The sequence below is a fragment of the Melospiza melodia genome, chromosome Z, assembly GCF_035770615.1.
Source record: "Melospiza melodia melodia isolate bMelMel2 chromosome Z, bMelMel2.pri, whole genome shotgun sequence".
NCBI lineage: Eukaryota > Metazoa > Chordata > Aves > Passeriformes > Passerellidae > Melospiza > Melospiza melodia.
In genome coordinates, this window is record NC_086226.1 from 32,599,197 (window position 1) to 32,625,166 (window position 25,970).

General features: G+C 41.2%; 1 protein-coding gene across 2 annotated transcripts in view; it reads right to left on the reverse strand.

Annotated features, from left to right (window-relative positions):
• Positions 1-5,723: 5,723 nt before the first annotated feature.
• The window catches only part of IL6ST (interleukin 6 cytokine family signal transducer), a 32,628-nt gene continuing 12,381 nt past the window's right edge, over positions 5,724-25,970 (reverse strand). For both annotated transcript variants that reach the window (XM_063180570.1, XM_063180571.1), the window contains exons 7-16: positions 24,357-24,516; positions 22,006-22,088; positions 20,915-21,134; positions 18,538-18,714; positions 17,689-17,787; positions 16,944-17,090; positions 15,874-16,014; positions 14,581-14,677; positions 13,207-13,288; positions 5,724-12,344 (exon numbers count right to left, since the gene is read on the reverse strand). In XM_063180570.1, coding sequence (XP_063036640.1) covers positions 11,619-12,344; positions 13,207-13,288; positions 14,581-14,677; positions 15,874-16,014; positions 16,944-17,090; positions 17,689-17,787; positions 18,538-18,714; positions 20,915-21,134; positions 22,006-22,088; positions 24,357-24,516 — 1,932 coding nt within the window. In that variant the 3' untranslated portion in view covers positions 5,724-11,618. The remainder of the gene's footprint in view (positions 12,345-13,206; positions 13,289-14,580; positions 14,678-15,873; positions 16,015-16,943; positions 17,091-17,688; positions 17,788-18,537; positions 18,715-20,914; positions 21,135-22,005; positions 22,089-24,356; positions 24,517-25,970) is intronic.

A 25,970-nucleotide genomic window follows, 5' to 3' on the forward strand; every position in this document is an offset into this window, starting at 1 on the left:
GAATGGAGAAAAGACTGATGGCTCAAAACAACTGAAGTGCAAGCTCAGAGCAGGGAACAGGGCAAGTTCTGGGTAGGTGGTGCAGCCACTGCTCCCCCCCACTACCCACTGGAGCCCAAAGTGCTGCCGAGCCATCACCTCCCACCCCCCAGCCCCACGACTTCCTTTTCTCAAAATCTGTGTCACTTAAAATTGGAGTTTGCTAAAGGAGTGCTTTGTGAAGTGCCTTGCTTTAATTGGATGTTGCTTTAAAATTTGCCAAGTACTTTATTCTCTAAAATTTGCAAATAAAATCTATTCAACCTCCTGAGAAGTTTGTTGTCACCTGCTGAGGGTGTTGAAATACTGCAGCCCTTTCAAACACTCACCAAGTGAGTTCAGGGGGCCTAACACCATTCCTATGCTCTACTTCCTTCAGCTCTTGAAAGAGAAAAGTGTAGAAAATGCTCTCAGCAGACAGAAAGGGGCACAGCTTCAAGCCAGTCAGGTATCTAACTTTACCTGAGAGGTTAACATGCCGGGGTGCAGGCTGTCCTGAGATGCCCCAACTACAGATCAAGGATGTCCTTTCCCAGGGTCCTGAATTACTCAGGTTATTCAAGTGAGCTTTGGGAGCGTGGAGGAGGGTGGAGGGTTGGCCCACAGCTCCTTCACTGGGGGATGAAGGTTCTGGGAGAGTTTCCCCGTGGGAGCTCAGTAACAGAACAGAACATCTCACGCTGCAGTGGGCTTGTTTCACAATTCAAGCTGTCAAAGAAACTATGCTATAATATGGTGGTTTGTATTTTAAAAGTGCTGCTTTAGCATTGACTAGTGCTACAATTGAGTAGTGAGGTCCAGACTTTTGAGTTTGAATGTCTGCTACCAACATTTTTCTCAGTCCCTTGGGCTGCCTTGATTTCCAGGCATTGCTCAACCCCACACTGATGAGTAGTAAGTCTGCTGAGCCAACTAGTATATTGTTTCTGTTTCAGTGTATGACCTGATAATACTGAAGTTTCTGAGTACTTATTTCTTGGAAAAGTAGCCCTATATTTCCTGGGTTTGTCATTGCTCTGCTCAGAATGCAATAGTAGCCCAGCCAAGGCTAATTTCTGCAGAATTTTCACGACTACATGAGCAACTGAATGTCTAACGGAATTTAACAAAGAAGTGACACTTTTCATAACCACAGAAATGTTATGCAAGAGTATCTAGGGGTGTCAGAGACAATGAGCATAAGATTATAAACACAGTTAATGCTCTGGATCTCCACTTAGACCATCACTAATCTGAACTGAACACTTTATTCTGAAGTAAAAGAGCACAAAAGACTTTCTAAAATGTTACTATGGCAAATCAGGTCCTAATGTAAGAAATTTCTTTATTATACCAAATGATCCTAGCACAATTCTGCAGTGAATCTTTTCATAGCCAGTGTCTGCTAAGTCTGGACATGGACTCTATGCTGTATTATTACTGTTACTGTCTTAAAAAGTTAGCTGAGAGGGTTTGAGTTGGGGGAGGTGTTTAGTTTTTGTTTCTTTCTCCTGTTGGGTTATGTTTTGCTCTCTTTTAGTGTAGGAATTTATGCCAGCATCAATAGTTTATGAGCTACAGATATTTTTATTTACAAAATATGTTTCTAAATCCTCTGAACACAAAAAGGTTTGAGCAGTGGTGGATGGTGTCTTTGCTTTGAACATAAAGCTTTTTTGTCACTAGCATACTGCCCAGAAATGCTCATACCCAGCTGTGTTCAAGGCTTGCTGCCTTTGCTGCCTGCTTCTCTCTCCCATGACCTTGCACCTCCTTCAAACATGCTCCATGCATTTGCTTTCATCTCTAGCTACTTTTTTTGGTTTTGTTTTATAGCTTGGCTCACAAAGAGGCTTGGATTATTACTTGTCTTTAGGGACTGCATCTCTCTTCTGCTTTTGCTTTTATTTTCTGGGAGCTTAATTGTTTTACATTTCTGATTAAAGGTTTCTACAGTTCTTGAGTCAGACAAGGTTTCCCAACATCTGATCTGCAAGGAAGGAAGGAAGCAGGGGAGTGTTGAATCATTTTGGGTGAAAAAGAAAACAGAGGAGTTTAGTTTTTGCTATTTTTCACCTTTCTTCCAGCACAAAGGGCTGGTTCTTTGTTTGTAAGTACTGTCTTTATTAAGAAAAGGAGAATCCTGGAAATAAGCTGTGCATTACATCTCCTGATGCTCCACAGTGAGAGGTAGGGGAGCTGCTTGAGTTCAAATAGGCATTGACACCATCCTTTGCTCCCATCCCTTTTTACCTTTCCTGTGCACATTCTCACTTCCCCAACCCTGCTGTCTAAATTCTTGTATGCATTGTCTCCAGCTTGTGGTTGTTCTTTTCCCATGACTGAGGTCAGTCTTGGGAAATTTTGGAATGATTGATTTTTTCTTTAATGATAGGGCTAACTAGAGTTTCTCTCTAGAGCCACATGTTGTGCAAGGTTATCTGTTTACTTGGGGTTTTGTGGCCAAGTCTGAGTTTCACTGCCTTTAAAGGAATTTCTACTCTGTCAATGTTTATTTATTTTTGGTGTTTCTATGCTGACCTTTTTATTTAAGTTATTCCACATGCTGCGCTTTCATAGAGTCTGACCTTTTTCCTACATTACAGACAACCTAATTCTAAAGACTGATACAAGATGTCTTATTCTTCAAGCTCATAAAATGATTCGATTTGTTTCCATTTACAGATGTGTATCTCTGCATTATCTATCTAAATGGCATTAATTTATATAAATAAGTAAAATGGAGAGGCTTTCTGACACATGCAAGAATGTTAATAGTTTCACTTAAGGAAGATATCCAGCAGACAGAGGAGTAAAAACACATGCAGCAAATGGAGCATAATGGGGATGTGCTACAAGAGCTGTGCCCTGAGCAGGTTCTGGAGACATCTGCTATTGCCCTGGGGCTGTTCGGCAAACTCTTGTGTCTGAGACAAGAAGCTGGGGAGGGAAGGAGGGGCACTCTTCAGGTGTCCGGCTGAACACAGCAAGTTCTGTGTAATGCATGATAGAGGACAGCCAGAGTACGTTTTAAAGTGTATTACAGTGACTCCATTTAGGAAAGTTGCCTAGTACCAAAATGGGCAGTGTGCATGGGGAGGGGGTCCCGGGGGTCTTTGGTGCACGTTCAGCCACGTGTGTTCTTTTGCCAATGACACATCTCCTCAGAACGGGAAAAAGCTTTATCTGATCAAGCAGGAAGAGTTGTGCTGCCACAGGTTTAGTCCAGAAATGGTCTTCAGGAGCCTCGTGTTTTTTTCCCAAAGCGGTGATTGCTTATCTGGGCGGAGCAGGGCAGCGATTCAGGCTGCAGCCGCGCATGAGAACAGGCTTCCTGTCAGCAATTCCAGCCCATCCATCGCAGGTCCGTCCCCGTGGGGACAAGGAACCGGAGACTGGGGCCGTTTCACGCGGAGCCGCTATTGTGAGGCCCCATCCGGGCACGGTGTGCCGGGCGGGATCGGGGACAATCCGATCCGGGTGGCAGCAGGCGGGCGATGAGCCTGCCCTGGCCGGGATTTGTGACTCAGGGCGATGGAAAACCTGAGCAAACCTTTGCTCGCGAGCGGAGTGGAACAAGAGAAACCAAGGGGACCTGCTGAGCTGCCGAAAAATAAATATAACAAATATTAGACCCGCTCAGGAGCCGGGGCTGGAGCAGTCAGCCGGCCGGCTGTTACGGGCGGCGTGTGCTGCCCTCTCCCGGCACGGCCCTGGCGGGCTGAACGGGCCACAGTGCCGGGAGAGGCCAGGAGTGGGGCTGTGCCGTGCCGTGCCGTGCCGTGCCGTGCCGTGCTGTGCCGTGCCGTGCCGTGCCGTGCTGTGCCGTGCTGTGCCATGCCGTGCTGTCCATGCAGTGCCGTGCCGCTGAGAGCAGCGGATCTGCAGCGCTCTGGGTCCCCAGGTGCTGCCCAGGCTGCCCCACGGCGCTCCCTCGCTGGTCCCAGCACGGCTCTGCACAGCTGCACCCCAGGAATGCGTGCCCAGGCACTCACAGCCCTGCGGGACACTCCCTGAGCAGCTTCACTCGGGATTCTGGCACCAGAACCTGCTGCATGACACTGCAGCCGGGTAACAGGCTGTGCCAGCAGCAGCGCAGGGCCAGCACAGCTGTGCCAGCAGCCAGCACAGCTTTGTGGCTCCTGCAGAGCTGTCCTCCCACTGAAACCTGCTGCTGGCCCCGACCCAGCTCAGTGCCCAGGCTGGCTGCGTGACTCTGGAGTCATCACAAAAGGAAAGCCAGGGCAACGCCCAGGACACCAGCGCACAGAACACTTCCATTTCCAGGCCAGCCTGGAGTCAGATTACTCATTGGGAAAGTCACACTGCATCTCCCAGCTGGAGATGTGGGTCACCAGGGTCACTAGTGCTCAGCTTCCTTGGCTGATCCAGGAATGTCCTAGCTGTTTTGTAGGGAGTGGGAGGAATATTTTAGCTCTGCTAGTTATTTTGTGTGGATGGAGTCTGCTGGGAAGTCAGAAAGGCACTGGATCACCTTGCCATGAATAGCACAAATAACTGGAAAATACATGTAAGATGATTTTGCAGAGAGGTTCAGTGTTGCTGAACAAAGCAGAGATCGCCCAGCTGCACTGCCTGGGGCTGGGCTGGCAGGGCCCCTGTGCCCCTCTCAGGGGTGCTGTGCTGCTGTCCAGCGCCCACCCTGGCTGCTGCAAAGGTAGAACATGGTTAGGCACACCTCCTGCTCCTGTGCTCCAGACTCTGCCGTGGGGATGGAAAACTGCTTCCTTCCAGGAACCGAGCTGCTTCTGGAGTTCTGAGTGTACAGAGCCCAAGCACATTTCCTGTCTTGTTCTGGCAGCAGGGAGCAGCCTGTAAAGGACAAACTGCTGCCTCCTCTTCTGCGCACACTTTGTGGAGCTCAACTGCACCAATGCTCATCAGCTGTGAGCACAGGGCAGCAGGACACACAGAAATGCTATGGCTCTCTAGAAAGGTGAAGGGCCTTAAGTGAAACAGTGGTCAGGGAACAACTGCACAGTAAACCAACATTTTGGAAAAGGAGTCTTTGCATCTAGCACCACCAAGCATTAACTCATGCACGACACACCTGGGATGGCTCTTCTGTGGCATTTGAGTCTGTCTATTCAAATGAGGACCTCAGCCAGGAAGGAGGAGCAGTCTTTCCCCAGCTGCCCACCTTAAAGCCTTTTGTGAAGGTGACCAGCCTTTGAACACCCAACTCTGCTTTTTCACTACTGTGATATGTTAGTACTTTTTAATACTGAGATATAAATCTGTGAGAATCCTCCACCCATGAGAAACAAAAGAACTAAACCCCAGATGAGACCGAGAGCAGTGCCAGACCCAGCCAAGTCAGGGATGCCTTTCATGAAAATGGGACTGTGTGGGTAGAGAGCACTGTTCCTGTTTCCAGGAGCAATTACTAAGGCAGGACTAAAGAGCATTCACCTGCTGCTGAACGTGGCCACAGGTGCAATGAGATAGCCTTTTACCCAGGAGTGTCATGGTCATGTCTCTCTGTTTCTTGTGTGTGAAGCAGTGGCCCAGACCCTTCTTCTGTGGTTACTACTTGGTCAGCCTTACAAAAACACTGACTCCAGCACAAAAGGTAAATGTGGAATTTTGTTTTGTTTTTTTCTACATATTATGTACTACAGAAATGCAACATTCAGGCTCAGTCGGGTAACAAAGAGGAAACCATTCAAAACTGACCATCAAAATAAATTGTAGAAAGCAGATTTTATATGACAATACACATGCAGCTTGCAAAAGAATAAAGACAGTGAACAGGTATTAAAACACATTTCCATACAGAGACAGCTTATGCAGCAATTTACAAGTTTAACCTCTGGCCGGAGTATGCAAGCCCTTTAAAGCTGGCATTCAAATTACCACTAGCTTAATCGGCCATACTTAGTTTAAGTACATAGCAAAATTTAACTTAATGTTTACATTCACTAGCCATCCAATCCAGCATCAAGGCACTTTCCTTGTTGGTACATCTGTTCCTGTGTCCCACACCTCCACTCACCTAGATGCATATATTGGCACAGCAAACTGGGTGACCAGTAACTTCTTATCCCCAAATAAAAGCAATTGGTTACTAGACAATCCCTGGCTGTATCAAAGTGTCAGGCTAGATGTGACACTGTAAACAAAACTGGTGTATTAAAAAAAACACGGCAAGTTGACTGGATCCATTAACAAATGTGCTTAGATGATGAGAAGTGACACGTGTTAACAGTTTCACACTGCAGAGAATGCCCATCTGCCACGCCCGTGATCCCCAGAGAAGAACAGCTGACACTTCAGTCTGAGCAGGAGGATGTGGATGTGGAGCTTTCCAGCCATCAGTCAACAGTTGTGCCATAAGTGTTTTTCATCTATTGTTACAGAAGTGTGCTTCTGCAGAGTAGCAATGACATTATTGCATATATCCCCTTCAGGTTGTCTTTGCAAATAAATACAAGTACTGGCTAAGGCTGCATTCTGGGAGGCACTCGCTGCCCACCCTCTCTCTGCACTACAGTTAAGAGGCAGGGAAGCAGACAATTGTTGAAATCTGGCCCTTCATTACATTTTTAGGTTTGTTTTATCAAATCTTGTGGCCTTAGAAATGCATCCTTGTGCATTATGTCAGCACTGCTTTTATTTTCAAGAATGGCTCAGATTGCACAAGTCCTACAAAGGAAACAACAGTGAAAGCAAATTCACATGATTTTTAGGTGTTTTTTGTTTGTTTGTTTTACTGATGCTTTCACTTTAAAGGAAGAGAAATGGAAATTCATGAATCCAATACAAGATACTTAATTTCAATCTCCTCCAGATTTTTGCACTTATACCTCCACTTTACTGCAGTTTTCTGGATCAAAAGCAAAGCTGAAGACTCGGGTTGGCTGCACTTCCCTAACAGCTGTTTCATGACAGAAGACTCAACATTTTTATATAAACTTCTCCTGTATAACACTACAAGCAACTCCTGGAATTTAAAATGGCTATATGTATCCATCCTTGCAGACAGACGAGAGGTTATGGGGATTAAGGAACTCTTACAGTCTCAGTCAAGAGAACTTTTTAACCCAGTTAAAGGAATGCACTCAAATAACAGTTAATCTCAGCTACAACCACTGTCTAATGGGGAAAATAAACTAGTGTATTTAGTCCCATTTAATGCACATCAATTACAATGCAAAATGTGTACGTCCTGGAGTGGGGCAGACTATTAACAATCTGACAGTCTCTGGAGTTTCAGATCCCACTGAGAAGTCAATTCCATTGCAGCATACACTAACGTGGATCTCGGGTATCTGAGACCTGCCTCTAATTAAACTATTACTTAATTTAAATCAGCGGGGGTGACCCCACATACCGGGCATACTGATGTATGCTTTAACCACCTGACAAAGCTCAGGATTTACAGAGCCGAAGCTCTCACCCAGGTTACAGGACTTCTCCAGAGCCCAAGAATGGGACTCAGCCCTAGCATGCAAACTCCCTCATCCTCCCAGGGCCAAGATTTCTCACAGCTTTTGCTACTGTATCAGGCAAGAACATACTTGTCATAAACTCTCCAGAACAAAGAGTTAAAAAAATTCTACTCTGCTGTGCTTGTACTGCCACATTAAGGTGGAACAGGAAGATTAATTTTCTATAATAGCACATATGAAGCAATCCCAAGATTTTCACTACAGCAGGAAAGGACATTCCTAGACTATCTGCCCTAAAAGTGAGCCAACACACTCCAGAAAACAATACCAATCATCTCCTGGTCTAACAGAACCACCACAATAGAACTACAAGGGTAATATATTCACTTCTCTTGTAAACAGAGGAGCATTATTAACCAGCCTGCATTTAAGAGGTTTTTCAAATATGCTAATGTATTTCTACCAGCCTCCCTTCCTCACCACCAAATTAACAGTCCTTACAACCAGTCTTCCACCTGTACCTGAAAAATGCCAGTCCAGGAAATCAAGATGGACATGACTATACTGAAATGTGACTTTATTAATGCCTTTTTGTTACGTGTGCCAATAGCCATTGGTGAAGGGGGTAGAGAAGGTGGAGGAGGGAGAAAACTTTTTCTTGAGCTCCTATGTTAGGGCCAAGCTCAGAAAATTTCAGTGGATTGCTACAATTACAATGCAGATACTCTCAAAAACCTGTATGCAACTGTTTGATACACTTAGATTATTACAGTCCAAAGTACAAAATCTTGTTAAACCCTGAACGCTGCACAATGTATTTGGCACATAGGTTTATGAACTAGCTGTATACCTGTTATTCATATGTATTGTGGCTTCTACAAGCTGTTCACCCACTAGGAGCTCCTGCTTAGTCTTTAGTATTTTAGCCCTAGATAAATACTCTATCTCAAAGGAGAGCACGTCACTGCCAGCCAGCCAGAACTATCTCGAGGACCCACTCAATTCCTTGAGTTTGTTACCACTGGCCCCTAAATGAAAGATACCAGAAATGACAGCCAGAACTCTTGTTAGCACAGATTTTAAAAATCAGAATCTCTTGCTGCTGTTAAGCAGCAGTTAATCACAGACCACTCAAAACTTAACAGCAATTGAGAAGAAAATGCTTTCTCTTTACAGAAAGGCAAGTAGCAACTTAAGGACTACCTGACATTCTCCCTCAAATAACATATGCTATCAAAAGTTAGTATTACTGAATCACAAAAACACATTAAAAAAACTCATCAGCATGTTTTTGAAAATATTCAGACCTTTGCAGCACTGTTTAGACTACTGTCCTAGGGTGACTTTATGATGCTTGTATCCCCAGTTGTCTGTTCTGTTTATGCTGGGTATAAGTTCTGCACCTTTAAGACTGGTTCTGAGAGCTGAGGGGGGAGAAGCAGCACAGAGTTTGTTCTCAGGGACTGCCCTTGCTCCCTGCATCCTCCTCACAGACTGCACTCTCTGCAGCACGCACAGTGGAGGAAGCTCTCCTTTGCTTTTAGTTAGTTTTTAGCTGGCTGAGGCAGACAAGTTCCCCAGACTGTGGCTTTTCTTTTTCTTGGAGCTGTTCAGCCCTGCTCTGAACTGAAAACCCAGAAAAACACCGGGAGCTCACACCTGTGGCTACTGGGAGCCAGGAGGTGGCATTGTCCAGCATAGGAGGGATGATAAGAGACTGAGCAAGCCAAGGTACACCCCACAACAAGGACTTTCTGAATTTGCCATCTCCTCAGAACACTGAGAGGTTTTAGTGTTTAATATTACTCATTTTTTACGCTTGTGAATACTTTGCCTGTTAAATAAACAGCTTTTTTCCCCACTTTTCTCCAAGGAAAGTGGATCTTTGCCCAAAACAGTAGGGGGAGGGGCTGCTTGCATTTGCTTTTTAGAGGGACCCCTTTGAAAGTTTCTTCTCAAATTTGCCCTAAACCAGGACAACTACTAAGCCAGGTAGTGGCCCATAATATTCAGAGATGAGAAGATGGACTGAATGCAGTTGGCTGCTGGGCAGTTCTAATAAGCATGCACACTGCCCAACAGAGACTTTCCCTTTTACTTGTAGTTTCTACAGTCACTGTGAAGCTTGCATAGAGAAGAGAACTCATCCCCCAGTAAAGTAACTGCTATTTCTTCCAAGAGGAATGTGTTCCAAAAAAGGAATGCTTCTTCAACATCTGAAAAATGAAAGATGGTCTCTCTGCTGTCTCATGGCAGCAGTTTTCATTACACCTTTGCCCTCTGAGAGGGAGTTTAAAGGTTCTGAGGTGCAGTGTGGTGAAAAGGAAGAGGACTGGTCTGAAGAAAGGTCTAATTATAGTAAGCTGAAACATAGCTTTTTAATTAAAAAAAAAGTGCCTAGATACAGAAAAATACTGTCAGGAGAAAGGAACTGTGGAATACTGAAATGCTATTAAAGACTCTGCATTCTTATCCATTTTAAATATCCCACACTTCAAGAGGTAATCTTACAAATTTACTCTTGCACTTGATTTCTTTGTAACAAAAGCATAATTCACATGTGGACATTTACATGTACACTAATCCTTCCACACAAGCTGGCAGACAAGGGAAGATGAAATGATACTGACACAGGCCTTTCAAGGGCTTTTAGCAAGTGCTCTGCAGAACAGCAGTACCAGAGGTCACAGCACAAAAGGTTTCAGGTGGTCTTAAATACATAGTTATTTTGCTGAAGGAGAAATAAAACACTTGTTTTAGTCTCACAAAACAGCATTTAGTGTTTTGAAATACATTTTTGTTAGTGTCAGATTAGAAAGCTGACTAGCCTATATTAGATTTAGAATTAATTAAAAAAAATCTTAAAGAATGCCATAAAATTTCTGGTTATCACTGGAAAAGGGGTTTGTTGTCCTGTAATTTAATTTTTGTTTAAACAGTGGTAGAGGAAGTTTCCAAGAAATGTAGCTTCCTCAAAAAATATAAACCATGTGATCAGAGAAAAAGTGAGACATTAAGAAAAAAGTCAGGAATTTTAACAACCACTGAAGTGTGTTTTGTGGCTCATGATTGCTAACAGAGATGTACTACCAGCAAAGTTCAAATTCAGAATATAGGTTTTGGTGTTAGTTCCAAGAGCACCAATGGCTTCAATGCTTTGGTTGCTTTTAGTTTCAAGGATGTCCTGCAGTATTAGCAGCAAGGTTACAGCACACTAATAGCTGCAGTCTGTCAGGAAGAAGGTCAAATTTCCTTTCTCCTGAGCACTGAATAAAATGGTAAAAGCTTACAGCTTGTCACTTGAGCTGTACACAACAAAGGTGCACTTACTAAACAGAGGCATGTATGATCACAGAAGTCTTATATAATCAAACAGTGGCTGGGGTACAAAGCCTTAAATAACAGCTGATCTGTGTTGTCATCTGATTTCCAAACTTTTGACTATAAGACTGAATTGCTGTGCGTCAAGTTGCAAGGCACATTTTTCAGGCCAAATTACTCTATAGTTCATGTGTACACATACCTAAATGTAGGTAAAGTATCAGTTACTATAGTAGAATTCAGATTCAAGTGATCTTGGTGTTTTCCTATTCCTATTAAATAGAACATAGCAAGTTCTATTTAATTTTTATGGGTTTTAAACATGATTTGCAGGTCTGGTAAGCTGAAAATTGAGACACTGGGCCAAGTCAAAATTCAGTAAGTCAATTAAGTTACTGAGAAGTGTTTCACACAAGTATTCTTCCATGTCAGAATACTGAGCTTCAGTCTTACTTTTGCACAAAGCTGCACTGTGCAACTAGAGCTGGCTTTTTAGGCTCGTACTGCCACGCATCAGAGTGTTTCTTCTGGGAGGTCTATTGGCTGATGTGGATATTTAAAACTTGACCTTTTCAATCATGTGAAATTCTGTTATGAAGAGATACAAAACGCCCAATGTAGCACAAAGGCTTGTTCAGCTATCCAGATGTAAGGTTTTATGTAGTGCATTAAAGTAAATCTCCAGTAGGTCTGGACTGGAAATTTTCCACAAAAACAGTCCTTACTGTATTTTGTCAAATTACTCTTTGCTTAATTTCAGTTTTTCTATCTGCAGTAAGATAAAAATACCTAGCTTACTTTATCAGAAACACAAGGGAAGATGTGAACAGGCACTAAGGAAGGCCTAAACAGAGCCAGTCTTTTCTCTCACTGAGGCATATAGCCCCCTTGTCTCACAGTCTGCGGGAGGTAACTTTTTGGCATTTCATCAACTGAAAGTGGATTTTCTTCCACTGTTTCAGGTCTCACAGTTTGTCCTTCAGTACATGCCTGTAAAACATCTGATACAGCAGCTTCCTGGGTATTTTTTTCCATCCCAAGTCCCAATGGCTGTGAACTCTGACCTGAGATCTGCAGTTGAACAAATCCAACAAGATCTCCCTCATTAGCATGAGTAATCTGCTTTGTTCTTTCAAAGCATGGCCTGTCTGTGTTGGTTTCATCCTGACCACCATTTTGTCTGAAATACTGCTGCCTCTGTGGTGTACTGTCAGCTCCTCCAGCATGATCCTCTGATCTCTCTTCTGAATCTAGCAGGGGCTGAGTTGACTCAGACCTTGAGAAGACTTGTACAGGTGTCTGGTCTCTGTAGCCATTAAGCACCACAGTCGAGTACTGCACAGTGCTCGAAGTGTTCTGTGTCGTTTCACCTTCATCGCTGTCAGAGACACTTTGCCTAGGAGAAGACATGCACGAGGATCCTCCAATACCACTGCTGTGTCCTTCTGAAGTACTTTTTTCTTTTTTAAGCAAGTCAAAAGGTTTTAGATCTTGTTCTGAAAAAGACTTCTTGTCGTCAGCTTCTATTTCTACAACGCTTACATCTGTAAAGCTGCCTTCTGGGTACATCTGATCTTTGGAACTGATGTTATGCTGAAAGAAAGAGATGGATGTTGCCTAAGAGGAAGGTTATGTTACAAATCAAAAGCCCCAATAAATATGAATTTTTATTCATAATGTCTTTGATTTTCTTCATCTAAGTTTTCTCTTTACTAAGTCTGTCAATATCTCCAAAGCATGTGTTAAAAAATGAAGGATACAGCTTTGTTTCCAATACAGAGTCTTAATTATGCAGCTATTCTAAACTGATAGTGGATATGTGAGCAAGACTTTGCTCTCATTTTAATTATTCTTAAGAGCTGTAAAGATGGAAGCACTTGCTGTGCAGCACAGGAACATTCCATACAGGAACATACCATACATTACTTCAAATAATGTCCTCAACATCAGAATATTTCTTTAAAGAAATTTCAACAGTTTGTTGAAAAGAGTTTGCCTGGTCATTCATCCCACATGTGGCATAAATTCTGCTGCCATCTTCTCATTCAGGAGGAACTGTTTATAGTCTTCTCTCTCATTTGTGACTGAACTGTGTGAACAAGCCACTTCAGGGTTTTAAGAATGGGAATCATTAATTGTTTACTTAATGCTGATTTCCCATGAATGAGCAAAGAAATGAGTACTTGATCATTCCAACTAGTAAGTTGAAACTAACTCACAACTTTAAAGCCCATGCTGGACTATGAATTTGTGCTAAAAGCCATGTAAATCTAATGCAGAATCTACAGATGCAAAGATGTCTTCTAACCATATTGTATCACAATGTCAATAAAACTTCATATTCAAGTTTTTCCTTGAAATCCATGTCTGCTAAAAGACAGAAGATTCCCACCAGTTATTTTATCTGAAACCTTGCAGACTAGGAAGATACAGGATGCAGAAAAGTGAGTATTACCTTGGCTGGAACTTGAGGAGACCACTGAGCAATGTTACTCTTGGATGGATCAGGTACGATAGGCCAGATATGTTTTTTAATTCTGTAAAGGATTAAAAATGGAATAAAGTCATAAGATGCACTCCCCAAATTTCCTGTTCATAGCAACCACAGCAGAATCCAGAACACCACTCCCTTACATAGAAATGTTGTATTCGAAAAAAGAATGCTGTCTGGGTTACTTTTCATCTTTGTATGAGGCTGTACTACTTAGCAAAACGCAGCACTGCACTTAACTCCTCCACACATTAGATGTGGCTATCAATGTAACACAAAACAACTAATGGTACAGTGAGAGATTTTAAAATTTATAGCACTCTAGAATGTACAGAGCTATTACTTAGGTAGTTTATGATGCATGCCATTACGAAAATTCAATCCTACTTCTTGTACTATAACGACGAATACCAAAGGTCAAAAACTAAGCTAACTTCACAAATAAAAAAAAAAAGGAAGAAAAACTTACTTTGGAACTCTTAAGAATGTACTGTTACTTAGAACCAGAAGCTTCTGTTGATACATCACCCCCCAAGCAAATCAGCTTTGAAATTGACCCACCTATCCTGCTCTTTATAAACAGATCCAACAACAGATCCTCTGTTGAGGAGGAGAACTCTGAAGAACAATTCAAGATGGGCTTTCCAGCTGACACCCATTAAGAACTAATTTTAGGAGCTGCACAGAGGCCAAAAGGAAAAGGGCATAAAATGCTGTCTTTAATTAGAAAGAAAGGAAACTTGGCAGGGGACATAGGAGAGGTGCTACACCTTGCAGGGGAAACACTGCAGCAATGACATCTTGGTTAAAGCCACAGACAAGAGCTCTGGGGTGGGGGAGCAGGAGGAGGCAGGTTGCTTCCCAGAAGTCTGTAAACAGGCACAGTTACTGCAGATCATGATGTCTGCCTAATTTTTTTTTTGTCATAAAGCTTCACGTTCGTTAATGCTGTAATTAAATAGCTCAAATACAAGGAAGATCTTTCCAAATCTTCACACCTAGGGACTATAACTCCATTCACAGGATGACTAAGGAACAGTTTATCCTGATCAAAATCTAACAAAGCTAATCCTAGCTATATCCAGCAAGAAAAGCATTAATTTCTTGCACTATTAAATCATAGAACATTTAGTATGTGTGTAATTAACAGTAAAAAATTAGTATCAGAAGAGGCCCTCATTTCCCATGGAAAACACAGAATTTTTTAACACCAATCAATATATGCATGTTTTAACTTTTTTTCTGATCTACCTGAAGAGTACTTAACTGAGTTAGTATAAATCACTGCCATTTCTGTTATGTTCAGAAATATAAGAGGAAGAGTTCATTTGCACTTACAGGTCACGTTTGTTGAAGCAAAACAAAACTCCCAGGAGCACAATCAACAGGAACGCTAGACACACAGGTACAACTATGGCTTCAATTTCTCCTTTTCCTGAAGGAGGCAAAAAGAAGCAATTGCAGCCCACTTTGGCATTTATAGAACTCAATAGCAGTAAATATTTCCAAAAGATTAAGGAGGACCTGAAACTGAAATACGTCAATGCTCAGTCTTAAAGCTTCACATTCAGAAGAATTTTTCACCATATGGAAAGTGTCTTCTGGTGGAAACATGAAAAGATCTGCCCTGACAATCTAGTGCCTTGCATCAACAAAAAACCTGGGCTGAACTAGAAGCTGTAACACTGACAGAACAAATAATTTAGTAGCTGGGCAGGTATGACAGTAACATTGCCAATTCATCTGCTGCCAAGGTATTTCAGTGCCCCATGGCTCTCATAACACAGTAATGGTGAAATAAGTAAACAACATCACTACTCATCCATCAGTTTATTCTGTACACGAAGCTCTCCTCTGCCTGCAAACACCAAAGTTTGCATTATTGTTATGTATTCCTTCTAATGTAATACGCATTCTTAAGTAAACCTTGGGGAATGCTTAGGGAAGAGCAACACACAGGAAAAAAAAACCTCCACTAAATTTAAGTGTCTTCCACAATTAAATTCAGTTAGTAATGTTGCTGTTACCCTTACATATAAGAAGCACTCTAAAGCTGAACATACAATAAATTTAACTATTCAAAATGAGTCTCTGTAAAGACCTGCAGAAAACTTTCACAGTGATATGAAAGAACATGAAAGCGCTCTGAGAATGCTGACTGGTACCTACATCAGCAGATTAAGATACGAGCACACATCTCTACAGCTTCTTCAGTACACCTTATCAGGATTAAAACAAAGACTCTTACTAGGGGTAGATGCCATTAGACACCAAAAGAGATAAGGGCACTGGATAAATCCTAATAACTCCTTAAAGGTCAGGGCAATACATTATAACCTGACTATACATAAAACACACCCAAACCAGCATGCTTAATAACATAAAAAGTGCAATTCATGAGATTTGCAGAGCATATCTTGTTCTCTATATATTCAGAAAAATCCTGACTAAACTACCTCTTAGTGAAAGAGCACTAGACAAACCACCCAGGTATTACGAACATTGCAAGTTGACTCTAACTGAAACTCTAAAATAAAATCACCTTCCCCTTCTAACACATCTTTCACAGAGCCCTGCTGTACTGCTGCAACATTAATTCCTACTTCTACCAATTGTGCCACTCTGCCTTACCAAATTTTTGTGTAGTAAATGTGAAATCAGGACCGGTCCTACTTCCATTATCTGTGGATGCCATCATCCGCACAGTATACAGCGTGTCACTGGTCAGAGAGGAGAGAGTGTACTCTGTCTTGGAAGGATCCACTGTCACAACTAAAGAGAAGAAGAAATTGTAGTTTTCTGTAAACTACAAACAAATTGCATCTCCACAAAAACAGCAACATTAAGGCATCAAGACTGCAGACGTGAAAGATAGTTTTAACAGAACATGTAGCAGATGGAAAACGGAACAATCAAAGACTACAAACTTGCACAAGAAATGCTGAGATTCATTTGTTTCTGTTTAGGTGTCTGAATTTAGTCTCTTTCTATATTTCATTTCCTCTGAACTTTCTTCCCCTAGAATGCATCTACAAATTAAACTAGTAGTATAATTGAGGCTTAAAGTCTGCCTAGTAAGCCAAATAGATAGTGCTAATGAGGAACTGCTAGTACTAACTAGAAAAAAACCAAGGTAAGGAATAGTAAGACATAGGTATGGCATAAGTACCTGGCCCTTCCAATTTAAGCAAATCTAAAAATTTAAGTTTGGACAGTGCCAGACGCCTGTAGTATGCCTGCAGGTCATATACACTACTGAAAACTAAGATGCACTTCAAACAAGATCATTTACATAATTTCATATTGGTCTACAGCTCCAGAAGGGTTAAAAAACCTCCTTCCCACTTCCTTTTCTTAAGGTTTTACCATAGTTAAATGCAGTCAACTCCTTTTGATAGTCTGCCATCATCTTGGTATACCACCATTTCATTCTGTATTTAGATGCAATATGGGAGCACAATACTCACAAATCAGCTCTGAGAAACTAACTCAGTACCCTGCTATATATAGACTGAATGCTCTGAATTCTTTACTAGGGACTTTCTGTTCTGTAAGGAGGAGAATTACGGCTCAGACACCGGCTTTACATTCTCAGAACAGATTGTCAGCTATAACTGATTCTGTGTATTTTTTCAGGAACAAATATTAGGAAGGAAACATGAAAAACTTCAGTGCCCCAAAACACTTCTGTTTTCTAGTACCTGTTTCATTTCCATCAATAGTTTTGTAAAGTATGGTATAATTTCGGATAAATCCATTTTGTTCCTCAACTGTGAGATGGTTCCATGTCAAAACAGCTTCAGCTTTTCCAACTTTTTTTGTCTGAACGGTAGGTCCTTTTGAAGGACCTGTAATGGGAGAGGAAGATCAGTTTCTGCTTGGCAATCTTGCATTCACAGAAGCAACATATTAACAAGCACTGAACTGTAACAGGATAAAAACTTCAATGGAATAGTTTGACTGATTCATCCGGAAAGCACTGTTTTCAAATAACATAAAAACTACAAAGACGCTTAAAAAAATAATTCAGAAACACATATGAGAAGAAAAATCAGCACGTTGCAAGAAACCTTCAAATGAAGTCTTGATTTTACACTTGAAATTTAAAATAAATCAGCATATAAATTCACTATTATATGTAATAAATTTAAAATATAATCTATATAAAATAAATATATCACTAAAAGAACAAATTCATGTCTAATTATCTATTATATAAAGGTTGGAAAAACACAGAGCCAGTCATAGTCAGCTATTGGTCTAGTTCCCAAACACTGCAAAGGAGCAGAATGGATGATAATAGATGGGAAAAGATCAGAGATGTCATCTGACCCTCAAGCACTAAACCATTTTTCATTACACAGTCCACATTAAAGCAAAGGTTTCTTCGTTTTTTTGTCAAAAAGGGTCAGTGTATGTGCTTCAAGGTGATAATTTTATACTTACGATCTTGCTTAAGATAAGCCTTCACAGACTGTCCACTTCCCTGACCATCAGCATACAGAGGGTACACAGTTATCAAGTAACACTTGAAAGGCTTTATACCTAATAAAAGGAATAAAGAAGAAATATATACCTAATAAAAGGAATTTAAAAGTTGGTGTTTCACAGACAGTCAAACTGCTCACTATCCTTCCCATTTACTTCAAACACAGGCCTCTCAAAGGAGCACTGTCTAACTAGGACTAGTGCCTAGTGCAGCTGAGTATTTTCTAGCGCTCATTGATACACTTCTTCAAAATATTAACTAAAGGAAAAACACTGCCTCAAAATATTAATTAACAATATAATGGTTCACATTCAAATGTAAAATATAAAAAGTAGAATTTAGACGAGTCAGGTTTTTTTAAACATTATTTTAAATAGAAAGCCTGTAGTTATGTGTAGCATAAAGTCCCTAGAAAACTGATTTTAGATACTGACCATAATCTCAAAAGAATAGAGCTGATCAAGTTTCACTGTTTGAATTGAATAACCAAAGAATTTGACTGATTTTGAAAGAACTCGGCCTTTTCACTATTTTAATGGTTTCCAAGAATGACAATACTATAACCAAAATTGAGATAAATCCCTTCTTACATTATATAAATTTCAAAATTCAATATCAGATAGATTTGTGTATTTGACAAAAACATATAAATACTTCCCTCCACTCCCAATAAACTAACTGAAACCCTCAGCACTAACCCCGTTCTACCATAAAATTCTAATTATTGAGAATGTTTCTCATCTTCCGACCACTAAACAGTTTTTAGAGTGTTCTACAAACTATATACAGATTTATGAGCTAAATACCTTTTAAGTCAATTCCTTGAACATCTCCTAGTACAATCTGCCATTCTATGATGCAGTCTGAGCTGCTGGACATCAGACACCATTCGATCACATATTTAAGAACATAATTGTTAGGAGCAGTCCACCCTACCCACAACTTGTCATGTTTAGGTAATGTTCTAAGATTCTTCACAGGAGCTGCAATGAAAGAAAAAAGCGATCAATATTGACAGTTCTTTCATGATAGGAGTTGTTCTGGTTGATACTTTTGGGTAATGGTAGCAATTTGACAGAACTAAAGTAAACGTAGATGCCATTTTCTGAAATTTGGAGATTTACACATGGATCTTTGTATGAGAGATCCAAAAGCAGTATCAGGCTATTTAAAAACTGGAAGTTAGACTCAACTTCTCTATTCCTACAGACACTGTGTTTCTTTCTTCTGAAAAAATGCTTTATTTCAAGAGAGAAATCAGACTTAGAATGGGAATTTACAAGTGTATCAAACAGTTACACTTAATACCTTTTTAAGTACTTATACTTTAAGTAGAGTGTGCATATACAGAAGTAAATAGTACATATAATCTCCAGCCTAGAGCCGGATAAACACATCCTGTGATGGGGCAGCAACTGGCTCATGGGTCAGGCACAAAGGGTTACAGGGAAGGCAGCGACATCAGACTGGGGACCTGGGACCTGTTCCAGGGACTTCACTGGGGTGGTCCCAGGGCTCCATCATCAGCTCTGTGGTCTGATATTGACTCAGGACTGCAAGGGTCACTAAGCAAGTTCCCAGATGATACAAATCTGGGAGGGACAGCTGACTCCCTCAAAGGCAGGGGGCCCTGCAGAGAGACCCTGACAAATCAGAGGGCCAGGCAATCACCAACCATCTGAAGTTCAACAAGGGCTGGTGCCAGATTCTGCACCTGGCATGGGGCAGCCCTGGATGTACAGACAGGCTGGGGAACGAGAGGCTGGACAGCAGTGCCATGGAAAGGGCCCTGGGGCTCTGGTCCATGGCAAGCTGAACATGAGCCAGCAGTGCCCTGGCAGCCAGGAGGGCCAAGCGTGTCCTGGGGGCATCAGGGACAGCATCAGCAGCCAGGCAAGGGAGGGGATTGTCCTGCTCTGCTCTGCCCTGGGGCAGCCTCACCTCCAGTGCTGGGGGCACTCCTGGGTGCCACAGTATAATCAAGTCACTAAACTATTAGAGAGCATTCAAAGGAGGGCAACAGAGATGGTGAAGGGCCTTGAGGGGAAACCATAGGAGGAGCAGCTGAGGTCACCTGGTCTGTTCAGCCTGGGGGAGACTGAGGGGAGACCTCACAGCAGTTACAACCTCCTTGAGAGGGGAAGAGGAGGGGCAGGCCCTGATTTCTTCTCTGAGTGCCCAGTAACAGGATCTGAGGAACGGCCTGAAGTTGTGTCAGGGGAGGTTTAGGCTGGATGAGTTTCTTCACTCAGAGGGTGGCTGGGCACTGGAACAGGCTCCCCAAGGAAGTGGTCACAGCACCAAGTCTGAAAGAGTTCAAGTAGTGACAGTACACAGTAGGACAATGCCCTCAGGTACACAGTACCCTCTTGGGGTGACCCGTGCAGGGCCAGGAGTTGGCCTCAGATACTTGTGTGTGCCTCCCATCTTAGCTTATTATACATGTTATATGCTTATATACCACATATCTATACCTTACTAAGTACTTCCTCCTGGCTGCAAAACTACTTTGCGTGAATTTATACTCATCACTAATTCATCTAATAGCTTTAGAACCAGTTGCTCTCCCTTGGTAGTTTACCTGCACCTATCCATATACCTATTTTTTTGCTTCCTGTCCTGGTAGTGTTGGGATTGTCTAAGAAAAGGCCGGAAAGAAGGATAAACCAGCCTGTCCTTACCATAGTGACTAATGAACAAAACATAAAAAAGAACATGAGCAGTACAGAAATAGTGGAAGCAGATGACAGAACAACCAGGTAAGATACTGAAAATGTAGGAGAAGACTGGGACAAACAAGGAAAAGAGTGGGAGGGACACCAGAAAATTAAAGGAGGAACAATGGCAGAATGGTATATATTCCTTTGATTACTTTTTTTTTAAGAAAGACACAAAAATGCCTGGTATGCTAAGAGAAGAAACAACAAGGAATATAGTACACAGAAGCTCTAAGAATCAAAAACCAGCAGAACAACACACACAGCTTCAAATGTCACTGTGAATACACAAATCCACACATTCCCTGGCACATAATGGCAGTATATACAAAAGGCATGAGACTGTACTGATAATTCAGTAATACTTTATGTGCCCGTGTAAAAGGTATTATTTTACAACACTGAAGATTTCTTATAAAAAGGGCTATGCAGATTTACCTGACAGAAACATTACTAGGACACTCACCTTTTGAATTACTTGCTGGGATAAGTAAAACTGAAGGAGGAGATGGCCCAACACTGTTACGGGCAATCAGAGTCACTTCGTAGGTTCCTTCCCGCAGCTGTAAGGTATAGTTGGTACTTGTAACATTGTATTTCTTCACTGGACTGGAAAGGGATGATTTATCTCTGACAGTCAATTCATATTGCAAGATTACTCCATTGGCTTCGTATGGCTTCAGTGCCTGTCAGAAACACATCTTTGATTAAGCTGATACTGAACAAATGTGATGTAACCCTTACTGTCCTTATGGTACAATTAAAAAATATGAGAACAAGGCAAGTTCCATAGATCAAATACCTGCACATTTAAGGAAAACACAAATAACCTGTGCATATTTCTATAAAGCAGTCCCTTCCAAAGTCCATTTCTTGTTTAAATACTTTTTTTCTTTGCTCATACCTAGCAATTTAATAAAAGCTATTCTGTAAGGATTGCAGCAGTTGTTGACAAAACTTCTGTTTTACATGACTTTACAACACAATGACATAAAAGAAATCTCACCTTTGGTTGTGTTAATATGACAAACATGACACAGTTTATGGACCAAAAGAAAGCAGGGTTTGGGGAGTGACCATAATTACCTTTCCCTTCTCAGCTGGACTAGTCATCCGGCTGGACATAGCAGCCTTACTGCACACAAATGCACAGCGCTGTTTTTAATAACCTTGGTCTCAGCAGTACCAAGGCTTAATGGATTTTGCAGCTGGGGTATCATTGTCCAGACAGTGTTGCCACATTTTAGGTTACAGCAGAAAACACGACATCAAGCTATGCTTTGTTCAAGTGGCAGTTCCAAATCCACAGAAGGTCAACAAATGAGGAATATGAGTATATTCTGGGTATTTTAGGTCACAGATGTGTGTCAGTTAAATGACGGCCTTTACATCTGTACATTTAATTTTTCATAGCTATTAGCATAAGAATACTAAAGTCACTTCTCATATCAAAAAACCCTATGCTATGCCAGTCATCTCTCAAGGCTACTGGGTAGATTTTTCCACTTAAAAAGGCACGTTTTTAAAAGAATGCTCAATTTTTTCAATTCGCTTTACCTTCCATATTAGATGCACAGTCCAGCAAGCTGGTGACTGAGATGTATCAATGATCCTCCATATGGGTGGTCCTTTAGATGGCTCTAATGAAAAAAACAATGCTTGAGAGTAGAATAACTTTTATTCAATCTGTTTGAATTCATCCTTTGATTATCATTATATGCTTGCTTTCTTAAAAAAAATAAAAGCATATTAAAAAGCATTTCTTGCTTTCTCAATGAAAATAATGCTTGGCATATTAAGTGGAAAGTTTCCTGAAAAGATGAGCAAGACACCAGTTCTGCTTTAAATATACAGTATCAAAAAAAGTATGAATCACAATGGTGGGCATCTGCAAGATTAGACTAAAGGTGACAATGCTGAGTGAGGCATGATCACACCTACACCGTGCAGCCTGCATCCAGAGGCACAGCCCTGCACACCTGCACCCTGCAAACCTTGCTACAGCCTGCACCCAACACTGTCCCTACCCCTCAATATCAAGCTACCAGAAAAAAGGAAAGTGCACAAGAGTTAAAAAAAGGAGACAAATTTCTCCTGGCAGTAAGACTCCTTGATTCTAAAAGGATAACAAAACTGCAGTACCTTTGTACAATACTACAGTACACTTTGGCATCTCTACTATGAAAAAGTGGTACTTCCACAACAAATTCCATTTCAAAGTAAAATGAACTAACCAATGCAAAAGCGATAAAAAGTGCCCAATCTTTTGTGAGCATCTTAGCCCCAAGAGAAAGCTGATCTCAAAATGAATTACATCTTCAATCTTTTAAGACTATTTCTTCTCAGAATTCTTTCATACCATTTAGTCTATTACAAAGTTTTGGTTTTAACCTCAAACACCCCTCAGTACCAAGTGTACAGCATGCATCTTATCTTTTATGCTTTACATCATGACAGGAGAAGTATGAATTGAGGCAAAGGGAGCTCTTCTACTCATTTGAGTATCCAAATTTGATTCACATTAAAAGAGAAGCAATTGTACATATAGCCTAATAGAGATCATGACTCTAACATGACCTGTCTGATGTTTATTTGCTACTATAAAACTTTTGTTCTGAGGCTAAAGTAAGACATGGGTACTTAGTATTAGCAGTATTTTTGCAAAGCCAGTCACCACAGCAGAACAGCAATGCAATCTAAATAGGCAGGCAGTCCTGAAATCATGGCTGAGCCTGCGACAGGAAACAGAAAATGCAGTCATACTATCATTAGGAGTTGAAAAGCAGAGATGAGTATATTGACATATTTTACAGTATCTGCCCCAGAGAAAGTAGCTGAAGTGAAAGTAACAGAACTGAAGCAATGCAACATGGATACAAATTCCACTTGTTTTAAACAAAAACTACAATAATCCCTCTTACTCCTTACCTAAGATGATAAATGAACTCAATCAGGATAAAAAAAGGATTTCCAATCTGTTTTAATAACAGAACTTGTATTGGTTTAACTTGATGTGCACTGAAATGCTGCAGTGAACAGACTGCCCAGAAAAGACATGCCTTGGGACACACAACAAGATTATGAAGGTGTAAGCAAGAAAAGCTAAAGCACATTTAAAAACCAGAAAAATACCAATCAGCTTGACACTGAAGCTAAATAGCTATTACAAATTACTTATAGCAACTGGATGCAAGAATTGATTCCCTACTGAGTATTAAGTACACAACACTGGCTTTCTATGGGGTAGAATCAGCATAAGCCAAAAACAAAGCCAACCTTGCAGGCTACTGAAGTGGAAAAGAAATCAAAATGAATACTTTGTTGAGATGTAAAAGATGTGTTATTTGGATGCTTCAGTGCATAAGAGGCTACACTTACCACATGCACATTATTTTATATTATTGCTTTATTAACTTTGTGAAGAAATCTGTGCACCCTATGACTAAGATCTTCTGTTTCTTAACTGTTGATGATTGTTCATCTATGACTTTTACAAGCCTCCTTAACATCAAGTTGTTCATAAACTAAGGCAGTTGGTCTACTAAGACAACCTTTTCTAGGCAGGGTAACTTCTGTTACAGAGAACAACCTTCAGAATAAAAAACCAAGCATAAAGCCTAGATTTTTTCCAGAAGACCCTGAGAACACAGTTTCCTGTGAAGAAGGCTCTTCTCCCCTGCTGCTGTTCTAGCTGTTTTCAGGGAGTTCCTCTACACCAGCTTAACAAGAAGCTAGTCTTATGCTCCTTGGAATGCATGGGTCAAGTCAGTGTTGAAAGTAACTCAGGAGAGCTTTGTTGCTTATACAAGCAAGCAGCTCAAGCAAGGATACACCATTTCAGGTGGCCACTGCCAAACTGCAGAGCACTCACACTTGAAGTCAGTGACCTACTTTTATGCACTACTTACTATCTTCAATGGTAATCCCAGTCTTTTCTTCACTCCAGTCACTCCAGTAGCCTACTCCATCTTCCTTCATGCAACGAATGGAAAAGACATACTCTGTGTAGGGTCTGAGACCTTGAATACTGAATGAAGTTCTTGGGGAAGCTGTATCTTCAGGAGGAACCTGCAAAAGTGACAAAGATTTTAAAAGCAATGATCAAAATACTGTAAAGCTGAGTTCTGCACTCCTTCAGCTGTCATCCAAGCAGGCTCCCCACCACACACATTAAAAAACAAGCTTTCCTTCCCTCTCAATTCCAAAAACTTCAATTCTCAAACAGTCTCATAAAGGTTCAGTCAGAGTTGTGTGTCTTGACCAGGTATAAGAAGATACATACACTAGAACAGTTAGACAGCTACTTCAGGACAATCTCATCTTTTATTTGATAAATAGCTTACATCTCTCTCCTTCCTTTCCACATAATTCTGCTGCTTACTGATCTGTAGTACCCTGCCTCACAATTCAGAACTTTTGTAGGTGACCTGCTTGATTATTGATTGCAAAATAATTGATTACTACAAGTTAAAAGTCCAGGATCATTGCTTCCACTGATCCAGAACAGTACTTCTTGAGTGAAATTGAAAATAGTTTTAGAGGAGCTTATAGTTGTGTTAATAAATTCTTTTCATAAGCTCTTTTATTCATCTTAGGTGAGCAACCAAATGCCAGAAGAGTATTCTTAGTATGTATGTAGGGAAGCAGGGTGGAGTGGAGAACGGATGCAAGTAAGTAACACACTGACTCCTCACATTATTCCACTTGCAACTAAGGGCTTTTTACAGTGAGGACCCCTGCAAGGAATGACTACAGATTAAGAACACTTCAGAGGTTAATCCTGAGGGTAAAGAATTATCAAAATAGTCCAATTTTATCACAGCTAAGCAAGTTCAGCTGACTTAAAAGATACTATTTCATTTGTTTTGTGTGTATGTTAAAAGGGCAAGACAAGTTAGAAGAACTTGTCCTACTGTCCTATCAGGACAACATATACACGATCCTGGAGTTGCAAACTAGATTGTGCAGGCCAGTGTTTTTTAAAATACCAATACATGTGATCTTAACAAATAGTTTCTGCATCTAAAGCCAATTAGTCACAAGGACCTGTGTCAAGGCTACCTGCTCCAAACAGAGCATTTTGGTAAAAATCAAAAGCAGTCTTTCTTCCAAGAACTCAAAGAATTCAGAATACATTTGGGCCTCTGCTGGAGTACTACTGCTCTGAGAAAAGGCTTAAAGGAAGGAAAAACCGAGGAGCTATTAAAAATATGTTGACAGATTGATGTATAAAGATTGATTTATAAAGAAAAATCCCTCACAGCTCTTGATGACAGGAACATACAGTACATTACAGGTAAGGCTTACTCCTTACACTTTTCCTGTTCTTGACTGCCTCACACTTGAGGCATGTATACAGGGCAGGACTCTAGGTGCAGCTTCACCAGTGACAAATAAAGGTAGACAAATCACTGGCCCTCCTGGCCAGAGCATTGCTGATCCAGGCCAAGATGCCATTGGACTTGTAGGCCACCTGGGCACAGCCTGGCTCATGTTCAGCTGCTGTCACCAACACTGCCAGG